This window comes from Antechinus flavipes, chromosome 6 (genome assembly GCF_016432865.1).
Source record: "Antechinus flavipes isolate AdamAnt ecotype Samford, QLD, Australia chromosome 6, AdamAnt_v2, whole genome shotgun sequence".
In the NCBI taxonomy this organism is placed as follows: domain Eukaryota; kingdom Metazoa; phylum Chordata; class Mammalia; order Dasyuromorphia; family Dasyuridae; genus Antechinus; species Antechinus flavipes.
The window spans coordinates 856,847-877,500 of NC_067403.1; the positions used below are offsets into that span (position 1 = coordinate 856,847).

The 20,654-nt window shown below is 47.8% G+C and overlaps 1 protein-coding gene across 5 annotated transcripts in view; it reads left to right on the plus strand.

Moving 5' to 3' along the window:
* The window catches only part of PPP2R2C (protein phosphatase 2 regulatory subunit Bgamma), a 302,284-nt gene that overhangs the window by 274,467 nt on the left and 7,163 nt on the right, over positions 1-20,654 (plus strand). For all 5 annotated transcript variants that reach the window (XM_051965769.1, XM_051965771.1, XM_051965772.1 and 2 more), the window contains 2 exons: positions 12,396-12,565; positions 13,947-14,038. In XM_051965769.1, the coding sequence (XP_051821729.1) occupies positions 12,396-12,565; positions 13,947-14,038 (262 nt within the window). The remainder of the gene's footprint in view (positions 1-12,395; positions 12,566-13,946; positions 14,039-20,654) is intronic.

Below are 20,654 nucleotides of genomic sequence, written 5' to 3' on the forward strand. Positions count from 1 at the left end.
AGGCTCGGGGACACCTTTGTTCCTTGCGCTGCTCCCAAGGTTTCGATGTTAATACATGGCTGTGGCCGGGTGTCTGTGCTCGGGGGGGCGGCGGGACCAGGCCTTTGCCAGGCAGCTCGTATCCATGGAGACCCTTGGTCATTATTGTCTAACATTCTGAAGGGCGGCCCTCACAGCACTCCTGCCATGGCTCTCGGCCGTGGGACCCTGGCCCCCAAGGCACGAGCGCCGCCCGCGCTCGCTCCCAGACATAAGGGCAGCTGAGTGACCCGCTGCAAGGCCCCAGAAATTCAGTTCCAAAACTCGGTTTTGGTCCCTGCTCAGACTCTCGACTAGGCAACGTCCCGGGGACTAGGGAGGTGGGTCAGTTCCCTGAAGCAGCGAGTCAAGGTCTCCCCTGGGTAAAGCTCGGACAGAGAAGGGAGCCAGTTTCAGGAGCTGCTCAAGGGCCACCAGCTGGCAGAGCTCAGGGAGGGGAGTGTGCAGACTTCCAATCGGTGTCTGGGAAGGGGCAGCGTAAGTGCCCCCTGGGTGCCCCCGAGAGCCCCCTGTGTTTGTTAAACGGCTCTAGTTGAGGCGATGCCCGTGTGCCTTCAGTCCAGCCCTGGGCCAGGGCACCATTGTGGTGTGGAAGGGCAGCGGCTTTGCAAAAGCTGTCTCTGGGGCGCAGACTCTGGCAAGTCCTAGCAAGGATGATGGGCGCCGTGCATTCTCCACACTTCGTACGGGCGCACATCCCAAAGGGCATCCCCTTCCCGGCGGCACCGTGTGGTGAACAGGGCGTTGGACTCGACGTCCAAGACCTAGAGTAAAATCCCGCCTCAGACACAAGCTGCGTGCCTCTAGCCAGGTCTTAGCCTTCTCCCTAAGCCTTCCTTCTCTCAGCTATAACAGGAGAGGGCCAGTGGTCTCCCAGGACTCTGAGCCATGATCCTATCTGCCTGAAACTGGCCGGCTCAAACGCTGATTTCCTGGTGGATCCTTCTGCTGCTTCTCCCTTTTCTCCTGGAGGGCAGAACAAAAGAAAGGGGTCTAGGCCTGGAGCCAAAGTCCCACGAGTGCCTCCATTTGTCTTCTATAAGGTGAGTTTTGTTTTGTCCTCCATCCTCAAAGCGGACCTTGACACCAGGAAGGGGACGTCATGACGTGCAAGTGAAAATGGCGACCTGTTGAAGACCTCCCCCTGCAAGGGCCAGAGGAGCAGCTGAGCCCTCCCTGCCCCACAGCCCCTGATCCTCCGATGGCTCCTGGGTTGGGTCTGTTCCTGAAGCAGGAGACCTTCGCATTCTGTGTGCATTTGGCCAGCAGCGAGGAGCCGCTCTAATTCCATGCCCAGAATAGCACTTCACCCTCGGTGGGCAGGGAACGAACCCCAGCAGACGAGGCGGCTACATTGCTGCGTGGATGGAATTGTGTTCTTTTCCCTTTAATTGTCCCTTAACAGGTGGTACTTGAATAAACTCTCCTTCCTCCCATATGGGCTCCGCAAGGACCTGAAAGCTGTTCTGCCTCAGGGTAGCTATTTTTTAAAAAAAATTGTCATCTTGGTTGCTGAAAATTTTAATTTGTATTCTTCCTCTCCATTGGTGACCTTTATATTTCTTTGAAAAACAAGAGAAGTTCTGAGAACTGAACTTAAGTAAAAACCCACCACTCTCCAGATTAGCTGGAGCTCTTCAGATGCAGGCTCTTCCCCAAAGGAGACACTTCACTATCATGGAAAGGCCTCTGGATTGGTGACACGGAGAAGCCCATTGGGAAAGAGTTTTGCCATAAGGGACAAGAGGCCAGAAGACAAGGTGTACATGGGCTCGCATCACTAACTGTGGCCACCTTGGATGAATCTCTTACGGAGAACCTCAGGGTACTAATCCCTCAAGGTCCAGATGGTTTCCAGGATCCAATGAGCCTATGAATGGCGGAGACAGCATCCCAGAGGATGGTCATGACTGAACAGCAGTAGTTTCACTGGGACCTCATTTCCATGTGCACAGATGACTTCCCCTTATCAGCAGCTGGAAGGGAATCTAGAAAGAAGGGGAGCATCCTGAGGTCCCCTAGTCATCCTGTCCCCATCCAGCCCATTTCCCAAGGAACCCGGGAGCAAGCCAGAGTCGTACTCTCTGTAACTGATGAAGATTTTTCTGCCACACACAAAAGCCGGTGACAGATGGGCCCGGGCTGGTTTTGCTAACTAATATTGACCTTTCGATCTGAGTGACAGCGACTGTGGGACGGCAGAGAAGAAGGAAACCTTGTCTTTGTCAGAATCTTGCCTGCAATTCCTGTCTCCGTCTTCACACTGGTGGAATTCTATTTCTATGGCTGGAAAAGAGATTAGGATGGAAGGAAAGACAGGAGGGGAGCAAGAATGTGATTGTGATTCAGTGGGGACTGGGAGCCGGCTTCTTTGATCATAGAGTCTTGGGGGGCACCCTGATTTACCTGGGGGAATAGCCTCCACCCCCCTTCACGGTCACCATCTCCAAACCATGCCATCTAGACCAGTGGCATCCTGTCCCCCTCTCGGTGGATTGCCTCCACTAGAATGTAAGCTCCTTGAAGGCAGGGGCGATGGCTTTCCTGTATTTCTCAGCCCACATAGCAATGAGTTTGGTATATATGAAGTGCCTATTAACTGCTTTTATTTATGGTTAAAGCTCAAAGAGGCGTTAGCACATAGAATGTTGTCTACTTCATGTAGTCTAACTCCTTCCTTTTATATATATGGGGACACTGAGGTCAAAGAGAAGGTAAAGGGCTTGTCCAGCGGCATTCAGCGAGAAGGCGGGTAGGGCTTGTAGAACAGCCCCTTAGTGAAGTGTCTCTGATGCTGAGTAAAAAATCCAAGGCAACCTGAAGACCTCCTCCGTGCCTTCCCTACCCTGCAGGTGGTTCTGCAAGCAGCCTTTTCTCTCAAGCTTTCCATGTCCTAGAGAAACACTAAACTCTCACCCTCCAGGCTCCCGGCCAAGGCAGGAAGGCCCAAAGGAGGGATTTGCCAAGGCCTGCATCTAAAGTGGACTTGTCTGCTGATGGTCCCGATCCCTGCAGTGGCTCTGCAGCCAAGTCACAACGTGGCCCTGACCAGGTCACCTTTCCTCTCCAGTTCTCAGTTTTCCTCCCTGGTAAAGTGAAGGGGCTGCCAGTGCTTGTCTAGCTGTGATGAAAAGCTGTCATGACTAATCAGGTGGTGAAAAATCTCATTAAATTCTGGGTTCACACACACAACTTCTATATTGGTAATGTTTTTTGTTTTTTTTTTTTAATCTGGATTTGGTTTTAGAAAATGATTTTATGTAAGGACTGAGATGCTTGCTTTATGTAACATGAAATGACAAAAAAGCAGGTTCCAAATCACACAATGTGAACAGATATGTGTGCAACGGGGCATGGAAAACAATTGCATTTTTGCCTATATATTTTAACAATGAACATAAATACACAGATAGATAGATAGACAGACAGAATGAAGGGAAGTGATCTCGAAGGTGCCTTTCAGCTCTAAATCCTATCTCAGACGTATTACAAAATAAATTCTTGCATGTTAAATAAAATGGAATTTTAGGCATTACAAATAGGTGCAGAAAGGAAAAATCACATTTTAAAAATTGTCTCCTGTGTGATTTCCTTTCAGAGTTGTGCTTAACAGTGATAAGAGACTGTCACATTTCGGAGCCCTTTCTGCACAAAAGCCCTGAAAGGTCAAAGGGATATTTTTTTTGACCATTTTATAAAGAAACTGAGGCTAAGAGAGATTATTCAGTGATTGGCTCAGGTCATGCTGAGGATTGGTGCTGGACCCTGGATCTTGGACTGGAGGCATAAGTACTGGATTCTTATTCTTTTGTTCCATGTCTCTGAACAAATCCTTTCAAATTTCTGAATCTCATATCTAAAATGATGGGAATGTTCTACATCATTTCCAAGGTTCCTTTCAGCTCTAAATCCAAGACCTGTGAGCCCTGGCTCTGTTATTTTTATCAAATTAAATGCTGTTTGTCAGGTGGTGTGCTAGTCTGGAGGGACATGAAGAGAAAAAAATAAAAACCAAAAGCCAAAAGCAACTCCTGTCCTCAAGGAGGATGGAGAATATGTGTGTATCTGTAGGAATATACAGACTATATGGGAGTGGGAGTGTGTGTGTGTGTGTGTGTGTGTGTGTGTGTGTGTGTGTGTGTGGGGGGGTCAGGAAAGGTTCCATCCAGGTAACCCTTGAGCTGAGTAAGTTGAAGGCACCTAGGAAGTCCTGCATGGCTTCTGCTACATTTGCCTGAATGGGGTGAATCAGCAAAACCCCATGGCAGGATTTATGGGAGCGCTCTGGTTGGGGCTTAAGCACAGGCTGCTGGAGGAGCAGCCTCAGGAGAGTCACAGCAGTGGAGGAAAGGTACCGTTGCCTTTGAGATGATGGCAGTAGGTGGCCAGAGAGGGAGGAGTGAGCGTCGGGGAGGACCTTAGTCAGGGCTGTTTCATTAGCCCATGTTGTACAGCAGAATTATAGATACTTTGGGGGAGATTCCAGGAGGGAAGCACACAGGCAGTAAGAAGAAGGGGGAGCAGGTGGTTCTTGAGCCCAGGTCCTTCTCCAGATAGAAACAGATGACCCACACTCTGCCCTCACGAAGCATGTGCTCTGATAGGATAAGATGACAAACACTGTAAGTGCGATAAGTATATTAAGAGAGCACAAGGCAAGGTTTCCTGTCTAAAATGGATTTGCAAAGCCAGGGAAGGGATTGAGGAGACAAGGGGGTCCAGAATGGTCTGGGCAAAGGCTCACTGCGGGGATTCACTCCAAAAACACCAGGAGCTCGGTATGGCTGGAGCAGAGACCCTGCTTAAGGGGGTAATGGGAGATGAGACTGGAAATGTAAATGGAAGCTTGAGTGGGGAGACCTTAAAGCAGCGCCATGCAGAAATTCACGCTGACCCCCCGGAGCCACTGCTCTAATTCGCTTTCCCTCCCCACCCCCCCTTCTTTAATCATAGCCATTGCTAAAGATGTATGAGGACCATTTCACACCCACCCAGGGAGGGGAGCAAGACTCCTGCTCTCCAGCCCTCAGAGATGATGATGCTATAAATCGCCTAATGAGAAAAAGGAACTGTTGCCAAGGAAATGGCGAGTGTCATGCACTCCTTAATTATGCAAAAATCATTCAAATTTAATCAAAGGAAGAGCCCTGCTGATTCATATCCCAACAACTTTCAAATAATTAGAGGGAAAAATCATACGATTGAATCAGTCGCAAATGCCACATGATTCGGAAAGGTGTTTCTTTAAACTCCTGGCAGCAAATAATTGCTGCAAAATTCTCTTCATTATTTAATCAATTATTGGAGAGACCTTGAGATCTTTTATAAATGCCAGGGCTGGGGGAGAAAGGGGTTGGGGGGAGGTAAAAAGAAGGCTACATTTTATTGTCTTTTGGAAAATGAAATTTGTTATCTAACATTTCCCAGAAATATATCGGATATATAATATGTCCATGTGAATATTTATATTTCCCCCTAAACATCCCTTTATAATCATCTCACAAAACAATTGAAAAGAAAACCAGGGTTGGAAGCAGGAGATCGAGATTCGAATCCTGCTCTGATACCGAGGATGCAATTCTCTTTTCTTCTGTGACCAGAGAGCTCATCCAGCCTCTGAGTCATGTAGATGACCTTTCCCTAGCACCAAACAGTGTGTGGTTCTGAACAGGCCACTTTTTCCCTTCTGGGCCTCAGTTCCCCATTTGTAAACTGGAGCCAGGTGAGCTGATTCCTATGGAGCGCCGTGATGTCATTGACTGCTGATAAAGCTCCATATCATGTTCCCTTAAGTCACTTACTTGCCCACCAGGGCGTCACCTTCATGACATCACGGTCCTCTAGGAGAATGGAGGATGGACAAGAACAATATAAGCCTCAGCGATCGCTGTGGTCGTGTCCTTCCACGGCCCTTTCATCCCATCTGGGGCTTCTTGACCTGAGGACCAAGCATATTTTCGAGACAGTTTGATGTCTTAAATGTACGGCTGCCTTTGATGGTAATGGCTGTATTTTATTTTCTGCATCTGATGACAGGTTTTGGAGATGATCAAGGCACTGTGACTACAAAAAGATTTTCCCTCCTTAAAAAGAAGCAGCTCTTGAGAAGGGACAAAGGTGTCTCGTGACCCGGGCCGCTCTATTGATCCCTGGCCATGGCCTGGACGCTTGCCACGGCACACGGATTCTCCTTTTGTCTTTTGTTTTTCGATCAATAAGAATCCGTTTTCTTTTGTTTCCCTCGGCTCCCAGTATAAAGCGCGAGCGGGGATTGAATCTTTACTCTGCTGCTTGCCACCTTGGGAACGGTGGCCAAGTTGCTGAGGCAGCCTGGTGGGTCTCAGTAAGCTGAGGCTCTCGGCCCGCTGGCTTCCAGCGGAAGATTTAGGTCATGTGCCCCATTCCCTGCAGAACCCACCTGGGGGCAGATGGAGAAGGCACGACAGGGGGGCTTGGAAAGAAAAGCAATTGTGTGATTCATGGGCAGAGGAACCTTAAATGTTTTCTTAAACCCAAGGCAAGTCCCCTTTTGTTGCCGGTCAGTCATTTTCAGTCACGTGTGAAATTCGTGACCCCCTTTCGGAGTTTCCTTAGCAAAGATATGCAGCAATTGGCCATTTCCTTCTCCAGCTTGTTTGATAGGGGAGGAAACTGAGGCAAGAGGGCCAAGTGACATTTGTGCCAGAGTCACACGGCTAGTAAGTGCTCCTGGCTAGATTTGAATTTCCTAACTCAATCCCAGGGCTCTATCCACTGTACTACCGGGCTATCCCAAGGCCCAAGGGCCATAAATTTTTTTGGCAAATGTATAGACATGGCTGTTTAGATCATTTTGGATAAAGCTGAATGGGAAAATAACTGAGCCCAAACAACTTTTTTCCCTGTGAGAGCCTTGAAATCCTTACAGATAAACATGGAAACTGAGTATACGTACAGAAGTGCATTTGCAAATATACACAAACGTGTGTGTGTGTGTGTGTGTGTGTGTGTGTGTGTGTTTTAAGTGTAGTCCCTAGTTCAAAGGAACTTCCAGTTTGATGGAGAGCAGGGACGAGGAGAGGAAAGAGCAGATCCACAGGGAAGTGGGACCCAATGGGAGAAGATGCTGCCCTGGGACCCACGGAGAGATTGGAGAAGCTGAGGAAACACTGCGGCAGCTGCTGAAGTCTTTGACTCCCAGAGGAGGGATTGACTTGGAAAAGCGGACCCCCAGCTGGGTCCTGAGCCCCTTGAGAAAATCAGGGGAAGGCGCCCCAGCCAGCCTCCAGGCAGGGCAAACAGAAGGAAGGGTGAGGCTGCAGAAAGGCCGTGGGGGACAAGGCTCCTGGCTGGGGGGACAAGTGCGTCCTGTGCGGGAGAGGGGGCCGGCGATGCGAGGGGGCAGGAAGGGACATTTTCTTATTCTGTGCCTTCCTCCCAGGTGCTAGCTGAGAGCGCGCCTCCTTCCGTTCTGAGACTTTGTTCTCCGGATGCACTCATCATAACGAATTTGACTCATCTCTATCATTAGTTTTAGCCCCTTATTATATATGTTTCCAGAATGTAGCCACGCTGCGTGGTGCGGTGGAAAGGATGGTTATTCCCTGACTTGGAGACACTCGCAGGAACTCTGCCTTTGACAGCTGTGACCTGCGGCTGGCTAATTAATTTTCCCAAGCTTCAGATTCCTCATCTGTAAAATGGGAATGTAGCTGGAGGACCTACCGGAAGACGGAAGGGAGGAAGTTTAGGATGAATGTGCATTTGTTAAGGATGGAGCAGATCTCCCTGTAGAGGAGGTGAGCGGAGCAGGAGTGGGAGCAGGGAGAGAATCGAGGGGGATAAAAACCCGAAGTTCGGGAGCAGGGTTTGTTCATCTGCAGCCGGGGGTTCAGTATCACAGGGATGGGGGGAAAGAAGGGATGGAGGCATTTTAGCTCTTGGAGAATGAGTCCAAGGAGGGTGTTGGGCTGCTCTCAGCTGCCCAGTCGGCCGTGTTGTGTGAACTGGAGAAAGGCCGGTGGTACTGGGGTATTTTTGGGATGCCCTTGAGCCACTCTAGGAGCCTCATGAGTCAAGAGGTACTTGGCTGTCGCTTCCCAGCCAGGCCGGGCCTTTGCCCAAGGTTCATTAAAGAAAAAAGTCACAGTAAGCTTGTGAGCCAGAGCCGAGAACTTCAGGCAAGAGGACATTTCCTTCCGGCTTGCAGCCTCTTCCTCTTCTCGCCCTCCCTCAGATTTCCTCGTGCTCTTTCTGATCCACAGCTGGCCCTCACAGTACAGTCTCGCCTTTTTTCCCTCTGTTGGGCACTAAGAGATTAGACCCTATGGGGTCAAGTGTCTAGGCGACCCAGAGGGGGCCACGTGGCACAATACAAAGACCCTGGGCCGGAGTTAGGAAGCCCTGAGTTCAAATGCAGCCTCAGACACTTGTTAGGCCATCCCGGGAAGGTCATTTAACACCTGACTGCCTCAGTTTCCCCTCATGTAAATAGAGATAATATAATGGTATCTCCCATCTCAGGGTTGTTCAGAGGATAAAATGTGCTTCATAAGAATTAAAAGCTCTCTCTATATCCTAGGTGGTCTTGTTGTTGTTGTCCCTATTGCCATTAGCCTTTCCTGACCAGAATTTCAAACAAGCCCCGCAGTTGTCGGCTTGTAGCACTGTCCCTACGGCCAAAGAATCCTCGCGTTAGAATCGATCAGACAGTACCCCCTAGGGGCCGAGCGTTATCCAAACACAAATGGGATGGAGAGACAAACGTGGAATGATCCCGGCCCCTAGGACTCACAGCGTGGCCGAGGGAAGAACCAGCGTGCTCATTTATCCGGATAGGGACAACATCGATAAGAGAAAAAAAGGAAAACGTCATTTCCAAAGTCAGCAAAGGAAGCAGGTTTGCAACAAAGGTTTTGTAGTGAGTAAGCAGCCTCCATCATGGGGGACTCCAGGAAGGCTTGGAGTTCCTAGTCACCATCACATGTGATCAATCATGCTTTAGGACTGATGAAGCACTTTCCTGACCCAATCCTGGACCTAGGAGGGAATCCAAGGAACTATTCTAATTTTACAGACAGGGAAACTGAGGCCCGGAGAGTGGAAGGTGCTTGCCAGCTGTCACCTAGCAGGGACTTCAGTGCAGAGCCTCTGACTTGAAAGCAAACCAGTGTACTTGTCAGAGATTAATAGGATGCCAAATCTTGATGGTCACAGGAGCGGTCAAAGGTTGTCCATGATGCACCAGGATTAAGTGAAAGGCCAAGTTTCTTGACACCAGTGCACAGGACCCTAAAGCTTCCATTTACCTTTGCCCCAGCCCAGGTGTTCGGTTTCAGTTCTCCCCCTCCAATGGCCATGGCCTGGGACTCAAGGGAAAAATGATTTAAGAGCATTGCTAGGGGGGGTTTTCCCCCTACAAAGGGAGAACAAAAATGTTTGCCATCTGCCAGCTGTGATAGATTGAAAAAGCCAACTCCCTGACAGCCTGAAATCCAGAACTGAGTTCAAAACTCTCCCTCTCTATAAACAAGAAGAGGTGCTTGGTCCCCCTCCCCTGCTTTAGCAGGGGCTCACATCATAATCAGGAGGATGGAATTTCTGCCATTTGCAACCCACAGTTTGGACAGAGCCGAGGGAAGAGGTGTGAGAGCTGATAATTGCCCGGTGCTCATCAGTCTCCTATTGAAAATCTGACAAGATAATTACCCAATATCTGCCCCGCTGAACGGCTCCGGGAAATCTGAAAAGAGCCGCTTAAAAGCATTTGTTTAAACGACGACCAAAAGATGAGATGCTGTTGTCTTTGAAGTGGTCCAGGTTCCTTTGCACCACGTTTAGTGAGCTGTGTGCGCCACGAGATGGCTCCTCCACGCTTAGCATCTGCATCCGGGGGCTTGTTACTCTCATTGCACCTCCACACTTAGCATCTGCATCCGGGGGCTTGTTACTCTCATTGCTCCTTCACACTTAGCATCTGCATCCGGGGGCTTGTTACTCTCATTGCACCTCCACGCTTGGCATCTGCATCCGGGGGCTTGTTACTCTCATTGCTCCTCCACACTTAGCATCTGTATCCGGGGGCTTGTTACTCTCATTGCACCTCCACACTTAGCATCTGCATCCGGGGGCTTGTTACTCTCAATCAGTGTTCTCCAGGTTCCAAGACGTTGGGACCTGGCTTCAGAAGACCTGGATTCAAATCTCTTCCCACCTTATTAACTAACTGGTTGAGTCCTTAGCTTTGGGGCTGTTTCTTCAGCAGCAACAGGAGAAGCTGGCCCCTCCCCGCTTTCCAAAATTGTCACAAGGATGAAGCAAGGTCGATGCAGACATCCTTTATCAGTTGTCAATGTGATTAGTAGTTAGAGGTGACTAGATGGTGCAATGGATAGAGGGTCAGACCTGGAATCGGGAAACCCCAAGGTCAAATCCTGCCTCCTTTATTTTCTGGCTGAGTGATCCTAGACTAGTCATCTAATTTTTTCAGTTAATTCATGTAAAATGGAGATAACAGTAGCCCTGTCCTTCCAGGTTATAATGAGATTGAGAGATGCATGTAAATCAATGTGCCAGCTGTTTCTATTGTTATCACCTCCATGACTCTAGGAGTATCTCTTGGGTGTTCAGTAGGTACCCAGCACTGACAGAAATTGATCCTATTTAGTCCATCTACTCAATGAGCCTGGAATTGTCTCGTTCTTGCTCCTGGCACGGGATCCTCCATGTTCCATCCTACACGGAAGCTGTTATAGAATTATAAGTCATCTGGCTTAAATTAAATCATTCTCAAAGTTCTCTCCATTTAGGAGGTACCATTCCTGCTGGGAAATTATTATTTTTTGTTTCCTCTCTTAAATGAATGGAAGAAACAGGCATTTATTAGGTGCTTCCTGTGTACAAAGCACTGTACCACTAGTAAAGTGGTAAACCAGTCTTTGCTGTAAAGGAAGTCACTTTCCAACTGGGAGACAAACACAGAGGGGAGCTGTGAACCACAGGTCCCATGAATGGCCTGGTGCTCTTAGGTCACAAGCCAGAGCAGAAGACAATGTGTCCCTTCAGAGTGATGTCCAGTCTTATAACCATACCTGTTTCTGTTGAGACATTTGATTGTGCCGGGGACTTTGGCGGGGGGATCTTGTAGCTGCTCAGGGGTGAATGCTGTGAGGGTCTTATCTTCCTCAGATAAGGAAGGGGGTTTCCTAGATGAGGGTCAGAAGGAAGCAGATGAATTGCGAAGGAGTCTGGGAAATTGATCCATCCTGTTCCTGGGCTTCCTGGATTATATAGTGTTTTTAATGGTGAGAGTGCAGAAGTGGGCACTGGAAGCCCTGAATCTGCTTCTGCCGCTTACGTCTCACCATGCTTTGGGGCCCCACGTTTCCCCCTCTGGCAGATGAGGAGATTGGCCTGGATGGCCTCTGGGGTCCTGTCTAGCTCTTCAATGCCCCATTAATCTGGCTTTCCTTCTGCAGGAGGGGATCCGAAAGGGGGGGCTAATCATAAGCTGGGTGCAGAAGGGCAACCTCATGTCGTCCAGTTAAAGATCTCTCACGAGGGGACGCCCAGTGCTCCTCGAAGCAGCTCTTTCCAATTTGGGACAGCTCTCCGAGGAAGCTTTAGAGAAAGTGGGACCTTCGTCATGGCCAAAGACCATTTTCAATGCAGGAATGGGTGCAGACACCAATGGAGAGAAAACATGGTTCCTGCCATGATGAAGGTGACAGTCTAATAGAGGTAAAAGAAAGACACAGAGAGTGAGAAAGGCAGAGACACAAAGAGAGTGAAACAGAGACAAGAAAGGAGACAGAGAGAGAGGGAGACACAGACAGACACAGAGGGAGGGAGGAAGAGAGAGAGGGAAAGGGAGGGAGGCTAATTATATTCTATAGTGTAAAAGGGTTGATCAGGGGACACTTCTGATTGGCTGGATGGGTCACCTCCTAGATCTGGACAGGCCTTTTTTAGCCCTTTGATGAGGAGCATGCACCTTGCCTCAGTGACACAGGGATGTCCTGATTGGTCTACGCTGTTAGCAAGGAGCCAGACAGCCCGACCGCCTCCAAGAGAAGTACCCCCATCCAGCAAATCAGGGGTTCCCCAAATCATCCCTTCTCTGACAACAGTCCTCGATAAGTGAACAAAGAGCGAGGAGGCAGAATACTTTGGGTGCTCTGAAGACTGAAGGATCGTAAGTTTGCTTAGCAATTTAATTCTGAGTGCACTCTGTGAAGGCTGAGAACAACTGAGCATCCTTGACTCCAGGGATCTGGGCAGACTTCCTGGAGATGGTAAGATTTGGCCAGACATGGCACTTACGACCCTCTTGGAGCTACTTCCTAAGGACATTGTTTGTTATTTCTTTGCCTCTGTAGTTTTTGAAGAACCCGAAGACCCCAGTAACAGATCCTTCTTCTCTGAAATCATCTCCTCAGTGTCAGACGTCAAATTCAGCCACAGTGGACGCTTCATGCTCACCAGGGATTACCTCACGGTCAAGGTGTGGGATCTGAACATGGAAACAAAGCCCATAGAAACATACCAGGTAGGGAGCAACCATTTCTTCCCCTGCTGACCGAGGTGCCCCCATGTCAGCTGCTCATTGTTGGGTCCCAAGGGTGGTGGAGGAGAAAGAACTCTGATGTTGGAGTCGGAGAGCCCGGCTTCTCTGCTGGCTGAACATTTTTAAAGTCAAGATCCTTTCATTTCATGTAGTCTCTGATAAAATGCAAACGTTAAACCAGTGGCACCCTAGGATGTCCCCCAGTTCTGTGATTTGGTGACCCTCAGGACTGGACACCTCCAATGAACAGGATTTAAGCCACTGAGAGACAATCACAGAGCTTCAGGCTTCCACTCGTCAGTTATAATTTACCAGTAATGGGATGGCCATCTTTTGAGCCTCGATTTTCTCTTCTGTAAATTGGAGTTGGATTTGACTGTGAGTTCTAACTTTCTGTGACAATGACCCTTACTTGTGGGGTTCCTTTCACTTTCCCATGCTGCCTGTGGTGTTCTCTATGTATGCAACACATGCTAAGTAATGTGACTCTCTAACCTGGTATCCTGGGCACATATTTTGGGAGAGGGATAAGTTAGCGTGAAACACTGTGGCTTGGTGTAATGGCCCAGCCACATAGAAATAGGACAGCAAGATGTAATTTATTTCCATGGTCATTCTCATTAGATTTCTAATTAACAACCAATCTATTTGCTGGCTTGTAATTAATCAATTTACAAAGGCCTTTCTATCAGACTAGATCTTCATTTAGGGTCTCGGTGAAAGCAAACACAACGATGCTTCCTCAGGTGAACAGAGCCTACGCCAACTTCAAGATCCAGCATTGCCATAATGCAGTGCCATCGCCTCACAGGATCTTAAAATCACAGAAAGCTTAAAAATCTTAGAATTATGGAATCTTCAGTTCTTGGAAATTCAGAATAATAAAATCACAGAGTCCAGTGCGTTGTGTTCTGTTGACCTGAATTTGAGCTGGAGAGGTCGGTAAGCCATTCCAGAATCATAGAATTATCCAATCTTAGCATCTTAGACTCCAAGGCTCTTAAAATTAGGAATGAATACAAGTTAGAATAGAAGAAAGGCAGAGATCTACCCTGGGGAAAGCCCCGATTTTCAAAGGCCTCAGTTTCTTGATCTGTAATAGGAGGGACTGGTTCAAATAAGATTGTGAGCTTCTTCCAGCTCTGGTTCTAGATCCAATTCCAGACCTCCAGATTCACAGCTCTGAAGAAGTTGAAGGGGGATGACTCCCCTCCAACTGAGGCTTCCTTCTTTGACTCAAAAGGAAAGTACCCGGACAAGTGATTACTCCCCAGCTGTTAGCTATGGCACTGGAGGATTGGTGAATTATCGCAGCTTGTCTGTATTCCATTGGAGATTAATCAGGTTCGTTTTCTTGGAACAGGTTCACGATTACCTTAGGAGCAAACTGTGTTCCCTGTATGAAAACGACTGCATTTTCGACAAGTTTGAATGTGCCTGGAACGGGTCTGACAGGTGAGTCCCACCGCACTCTGGGGTGCCTCTGACCCAGAAGGGAAACCTCTGCGGGTCCCCCTCCCTGTACTAGCTGAGCCACTTCTGGAGGCTATGGTACCGAGGTTTTAGCTGCAGCTTAGGAGGTTCTAGGCAGATGATCTTGTGTGCCGGGGTAAGATGGCAAGATCTTTGCTTAAAAGCTTCCACTATCCCTGCCATTCCGGACTCCCGAGTTAGACCCTAAGTGAGCGTCCCCAAAGCTTCACGGGGCGTTCGGTCACACAGTGTGGATGCTGCCATGCGCTGTTGGGACAGGTATCCCAGAGGTTCTTAAGGACATTCATCACTCTCCTTGTGTGTTTGAAAACAACTACAACCACCAACGAGCAGGTAATAGGGTGGCAGGACAAACTAATGTGCAAATCTCTGTGCCGGAGGCAGTGTTTCACATAGGAATGGCCCCGAGATGAAAGAGCTCCCTGCCCTGAGCTCGGATGGGGATCCTGCTCAGTGAGCAGCCCGGGGAAGGTCACCATGTCAGCTTAGGAGTATCACATGCAGCAGCCCTTTCCCCAGAAGCAAGCGCCCGAGAGCCGGCAGGTGGCTCCCACACATTGCGGCTTAGCCTTTCTTGTGGCTGCCTTAGCTGCCTTAGCAAGCTGAGTGAGCTGACTGTGGGAACAGAGCAGGAGACTTGAAAAATAGGTGGCTTCCCAGCTCTGCGACAGTGGGAAAATCTCTGAGACTTTTGTTTCCTGGTTTGTTATTAAAAAGCAAAAACCAAACCGAGTCCTAAGAGCCACGCCCAATAACAGCAAGGGCATACTATGCAAAAAGCATTTGGGATTTCTCTTGGAAACATGGGCTTTTAGGGTGACTTCTGAATGCTCTCCAAAGAAAAGTCACTCCAAGGCAATTGTCTGCAAAGCCATCTGTGCTCTTGTCCTCCTTGCTTTATGGAGAAAAGTGTATGTTCCTGGTCCCAACCTGGAGCTTTGAAGGGACAAGGCACTTTTGAATCAAGAAGGTCCCTCTCCCCTAACAATGGGAAGCTGTCTCCTCAAGCCAAGCACATGACTTTATGGGGCCCCATTTCCTAACTCCTTTGACTGTGAAAGAGGGATGATTTATAAGGCTCCCCCTTCCAAATAGTGGCAAGGTAGACTAGATATCCTTTGATAATCATGATATTGCTGAGGATAACTGGAGGCAACGAGATGGCAGGGTGGATTCAGTGCCAGACTTGGAAGCAGACCCGTCTTCCTGAACTAAAATTCACTCTCCAAAGCTGCCTACCTAGATAGCTAGCTTCCTGGGCAAGCTTATTTGTCTCCATTTCCTCGTCTGTAAACTGAGCTGGGGAAGGAAATGGCAAACCACTCCAGCATCTTAGCAAGAAAGACCCAAATGGGGTCAGGAAGTTGGATGAAACTGAAGCTATTGAATGACCACCCCCCCCCCCAAAACCAGCATGGCTGAAGTTGCAGCTGCCTAACAGATCAGAAGACTTGTGCTGTAAGCCAGCTCGGGCATCTGGGGTACACGTTGGTATCTCTCTGGGACTCAGTTGCTTCTCAGGAAAATGAGGGAATCAGAGCATCTCTCATCCCTTCCAGATCTGTCTGCTTTTCTCTGCTCTATTGAAAGAAGTCCCTGTGGACACGATAGATTGGGGGACATGGCTTGTTCTGCTGTGCTTTGGACAGTTGGAGGCCTTCAGAGCAGGATCTTTGTCTTTTCAAAAGAAAGTTAAAAGTTTGTGATAAGCTTGCATTCCCAGATTATTTGATTTCAAAAAATTAGTTTTCTGTTTCCTACATCACCATAGTATCTCAGGTTTCCATCTCCTTCCCCTCAGAGCCGCCCCATAATGTTGAGCATCTTTTTTTTTTTTTTTTGTTGGAGAAGGATAATAAGCAGAAGAACACATCAGAAACAGGCAGATCTGAAAACTCGTGCGATGAGCACACTTGTGATCTTGGACAGAACTCTCCGTCTCTCAGTATGTCTTGTTCTTTTTTGTAAATGTGAAGTCGATGATATAAAGCTTCTGAAGGGCTTTCCACTACTTCTCCTAAGATCCTCTGTCTCTCTCAAGGTCATATAGCTGGGGAGCTAGAATTGCCAGGAATAAGAAAACCCAGCATATTACCAGTCCTTCCAAGCTGATTTCTTATCTTTGAACAAGGGAAATTCCACCAGCCTCTTTGACTGTGAGGGACTTTCTTCATTAGTAAGACTCCCATGCATCCAGCTTAACCACAGTAGAACTTCTGGCAAAGGAACCAACTCTTCCACTTTGGTATCAACCTTCGCCCAGCTCAGAACTTGCTGTTAGACGAAGGACAGAGCTTGGCACCCCCAGCCTCTCCAAACCTCTCCAACCAGCTTGTCTTTTGTGAGATTTTTTTTCCTCCAGGAAGTAAGTAGGAACAAGTGTGCTTTTCTCCCAGAGCACACAATAACTTGGTATCAGAGCCTTAATAGAAGGATTATTAGCTGTGTGGGTTTAAAATGATTTTAATCATCTTGCTCCAATCACCTCTTGACAGATCTGAGAAATTAGCTTTGTGTGAAATCAACTGGTCTCCATTAAGCTTGCAACATTTCCTTTAAAAAACTGCCTCACTCCATTCATCCCACTCCCTGAGTGTGGGAGGAGAGGTTAGGTTGTTTTTGGAACGCTGACAGAAGCCGTCACTTCCCACAGAAACAGAACAGAATGGAAGATGAAGTGCCGAGCATAGTACGTGCTACCTTTAACTATGTCTTCTAAAAGAGAAGTGAAATAAGAAATCTGTCTCTAGTCTTAGTTTTTGTTTTTTTGACTTCACTCATAGCATTATGGGGATTCAGCACTGGATAGTTCCATCACTTTGGTTCAGAATCACATTGCTCCTTGACCATAATGCCTTAGTAGGAGCCTCCTCCCTCATCTGTCCTTTCTCCAGTCGTTCATCCACACAGCTCCCAAATGAATATTCCCCGAGCTTAGATCTGACCATCACCCAGTCTTGCTCCGGAAGCTTTCGTGGTTCCCCATTGCTTCTGGGCTAAGACACAAGCTCCTCAGTAGGGTATTGAGTGCCCCTCACCAGTTTTGTTGCAGACAATCTCTATGGACTAGTTTCTCATTGTTCCTCTTCTTAGACTCCTATAGGCTCTTCTCCTTGGTGGATTCAGTCATCCACCTCCATAGCTGGAATCTGCTCCCCCTCACTTCTGCCTCATCAAATCCTTAGCTTCGTTCGAGGTTCAGCTTCAGTGTTACCTCCTAAATGAAGTCTTCTCCTCCCCCTTGCTAATTGTTGGTTGCTGCCCCCCCCCCCAATCAGCTTTTATTTACCTTATATAGGCTTTGCATCAGTTCAGTATCTCCTCCTTGGAAAATGCAGGGTTCTCATTCTATTTTCACTTTTTTATTTTTTTTCTTTCTCATGGTTTTTCTTTTTTTCCTTATTCTTTCATATAACAAAATAGGAATTATGTTTAACAGGACTGTATATGAATAACTGATATCAGATTGCTTGCTGTCTTGAGACGGGGAGAGGAAGGTCGGAGAGAGAAAAATTTGGAGCCCAAAACTACAAAAATGAATGCTGAAAAGTATTTTGACATGTAATTGGAAAAAATACTATTAAGTGGGGAAAGAAAAAGAAAATGTCGGCTTCTTAAAGGGAGCAACTACTTAGATTTTTCTTTGCATATTCCCAGAGCTAAGCTAGTGCCTGCAGTATAATAGTTTTTTAACAAATACTTATTGAATGAAGGCAAGATCAGTTTGCTGCTTGAACACATCTCTCCTTATTCTTTCACAGAGCCAAATGGCCAGAAATGGAATTGCCCATGACTACCTCATCTACTGTCTATGGGCGCCCACTCTTAGGCAAGGTTAAAGTAGCCTTCGGGGTGGGGGTAGGAGGTCATGCCACATAATGACCTCTGAGGTATCTTCCAACTCACTGGTTTCTTTTCCTTTACACTATTTGAGGTCAGCCTGAGTCCATGAGCCTTTTTCAAAGAGTGAGAATGGGCCTAAGTGTGATTTGTATTCTCTTAAAATCCAAACTACAGAAACCACCTGATCATCATCGATGGTATAATTATCCATTGGATAAAAACAAGAGAAATTCTACTTTCAAATAATACTCATTTATCATTTACTATCATCATGCTCATCCCTAAGGGAGATACAAGTGTGCTCAATGCTGTCCCTGCCCCATGGACCATCACACACCTAACATGTGATAAATGCATCAGAGTCCCTACAGAAGTCTTCCTCTGATGCTGTACAGTGTCACAGAGATGATTGTGGTATTATTTGAAGCACAGTTTCGGGTGGGAGCAGAAGCAGTCCCCTTCTTGGCTTCTGATTGATCAGACCACATCTGGAGTGCTTTCTATTGAATGTATTGACCGTATTTGTATTGATGAGGTCACATTTGGAGGATATTATTGATCAGGCCACTATTAGAGTATTGTATTCAGGTCTGAATGCCTCATTTCACGAAGGGCATTGCCAGGGCAAACTCTACAACTTCAGAGAAGCAGCCATGGGTTCTTGAGGTCTACACTAACACCACTCCGGCAGGTTTTGCGGAGTTAAAAAGACTTTTAGGATGGTTCCAGCTGTCAGCTCCCACTCATTTTTACCTCCTCTCATTATATCTTCCCCTTCAAAATTTAGCAATCTCTCAAGCTATTCCTACTGAGTATTCACGTCTATCTCCAGGAATCTTATCCTAATACATCCATTGATTTTTATGTAAAATTAGAAACGGTTATTTAAGATATATAGCTCCATTCTGGTACAGAACACATAAAATCCAAATTAGAGTTTTTTTTATTTTTTTATTTTTGCGGAGGCAATTGGGATTAAGTGACTTGCCCAGGGTCACACAGCCAGGACGTGTTAAGTCTCAGACTAGATTTGACCTCAGGTCCTTCTGACTTCAGGGCTGGTGCTCTATCCACTGCTCCACCTAACTGCCCCTAAAGTTATTTTCAATAGATCATATACAGACATAACATGTGACAGCATACAGCAGCTTGAATAATTGGAATAAATACAGAATCACAACATCCCTTATTTGGTTATTCTGCAAAGAATGTAAGCTATCCCAGCCCTCGGCTTTCTTCCTTTGGCTACTTGCACATTTTCTTCCCCTGTTCCCCCCTCGGAGCAGTCTCGCTTTGGCTGGACAGTCTTGCCAGGGCATTGACCTAAGGACCCAAGGGCCTTCGTCACCAGGTTTGAGCTTCTGAGATGGCACAGACTAACTGCTGATGGGTTAGGGTCTATAAGTGGTCTCCCTCTCCCTTCCACTGGCTCGGTCACAGCTGGTGCCTCTTCATTCAGCACTGCAAGTCTGGAGCACAGTCTAGGTCATCTGATATGCTTTTTATACCATGTGTAACAATAATGATGTTCCCCCCTTTCCCTCCCTCTCCTCCCCTTCCCTTTCTTCTCCTCTTCTCTCTCTCTCTCTCTCTCTCTCTCTCTCTCTCTCTCTCTCTCTCTGGGGAAGGGGAAGGAAGCAGAATGTGATTCCTGTGGTGGTAGAAAGGAAGTTCCCCTTTCCCAATGCAGGTCAGCACTTGCCCCACAACTTAAAAACTCTTACAATTCTCTGAAGCAATAAGGGGTAGAAGGAGTTGCTAAACAACTCATCCAGCCAATAAGGGTCGGAGGTGGCCGTTGGCCAGATTTCCTCCTGTGGCCACGGAGCCGGATTAAAATGCAATTGGGAAACATCCAACAAAAGAAGCAAAACTGCAGTCCAGTGTAGACAGTGCTGGAGTGTGGTTATGTGGGGATTCTGTTTCTGATACTGCCCATCTAGTCCCGCCTCTTTTTACAACTGAGTATACTGAGGCCCAGGGAGATCCTCCGACTCCAGCTCCATTGTTGTCCCCGTGACGGCTTCCTCCACCTCACCTCTGAGAGCCTCAATTTCCTCATCCATCAAATGGGCATAATGATGCTTGCATTGCCTTGCCTCATGCAGTGATCATCAAGAAAGTTCTAGAGAAATGACAGTCCCAGAAGCACAAGTGAACCTGGCCACTGTGCTCCCTTCCCACCCGAAACCTCCCTCCCAGGAGAAAGAAAACTCCCTTTACCTCTCCCTTCTCTCAAGGCAGCTTTGGGCCCCCATAAAGAGTCCATCCCGGCCCCTTGCAGAGCTCCTCAGTGTGCCCGCGCTTTGATCAGCCCAGACTGATGTTCAGGAGCTCCAGGAGCAGGATCCGAGGCTGTTAGTCAGCGGGAGGCCACGTTAATCATAGTGAACTTGGACGAGGCGGGGGTGCAGGATGCACCCGGCCAAGCCCTTCTGCGGGGCTAAGCCCAATCCTATCACCCCCCAAAGCCCAGGGAGGGCCATTTCTGGAGGGACAAGGAGCTTTGTTTTTGCACCTGTGGGCCTTTTACATATAACAGAATTCAAGGCCAGGGGGTTTCCCCCTTTCCACCCAACTTTCAGAATTACATAACCTTTGAACAGGAAGGAACTTAAAAACCTTTCTGACCCAATCCGTTCTTGAGCATAAATCTTCTCTAGCCTCTCCTTATCTCAGCCAGCTGGGAAACGTGGCCATCACGCGTGGCCTTGGCCCCCCACGCTGGTCAACA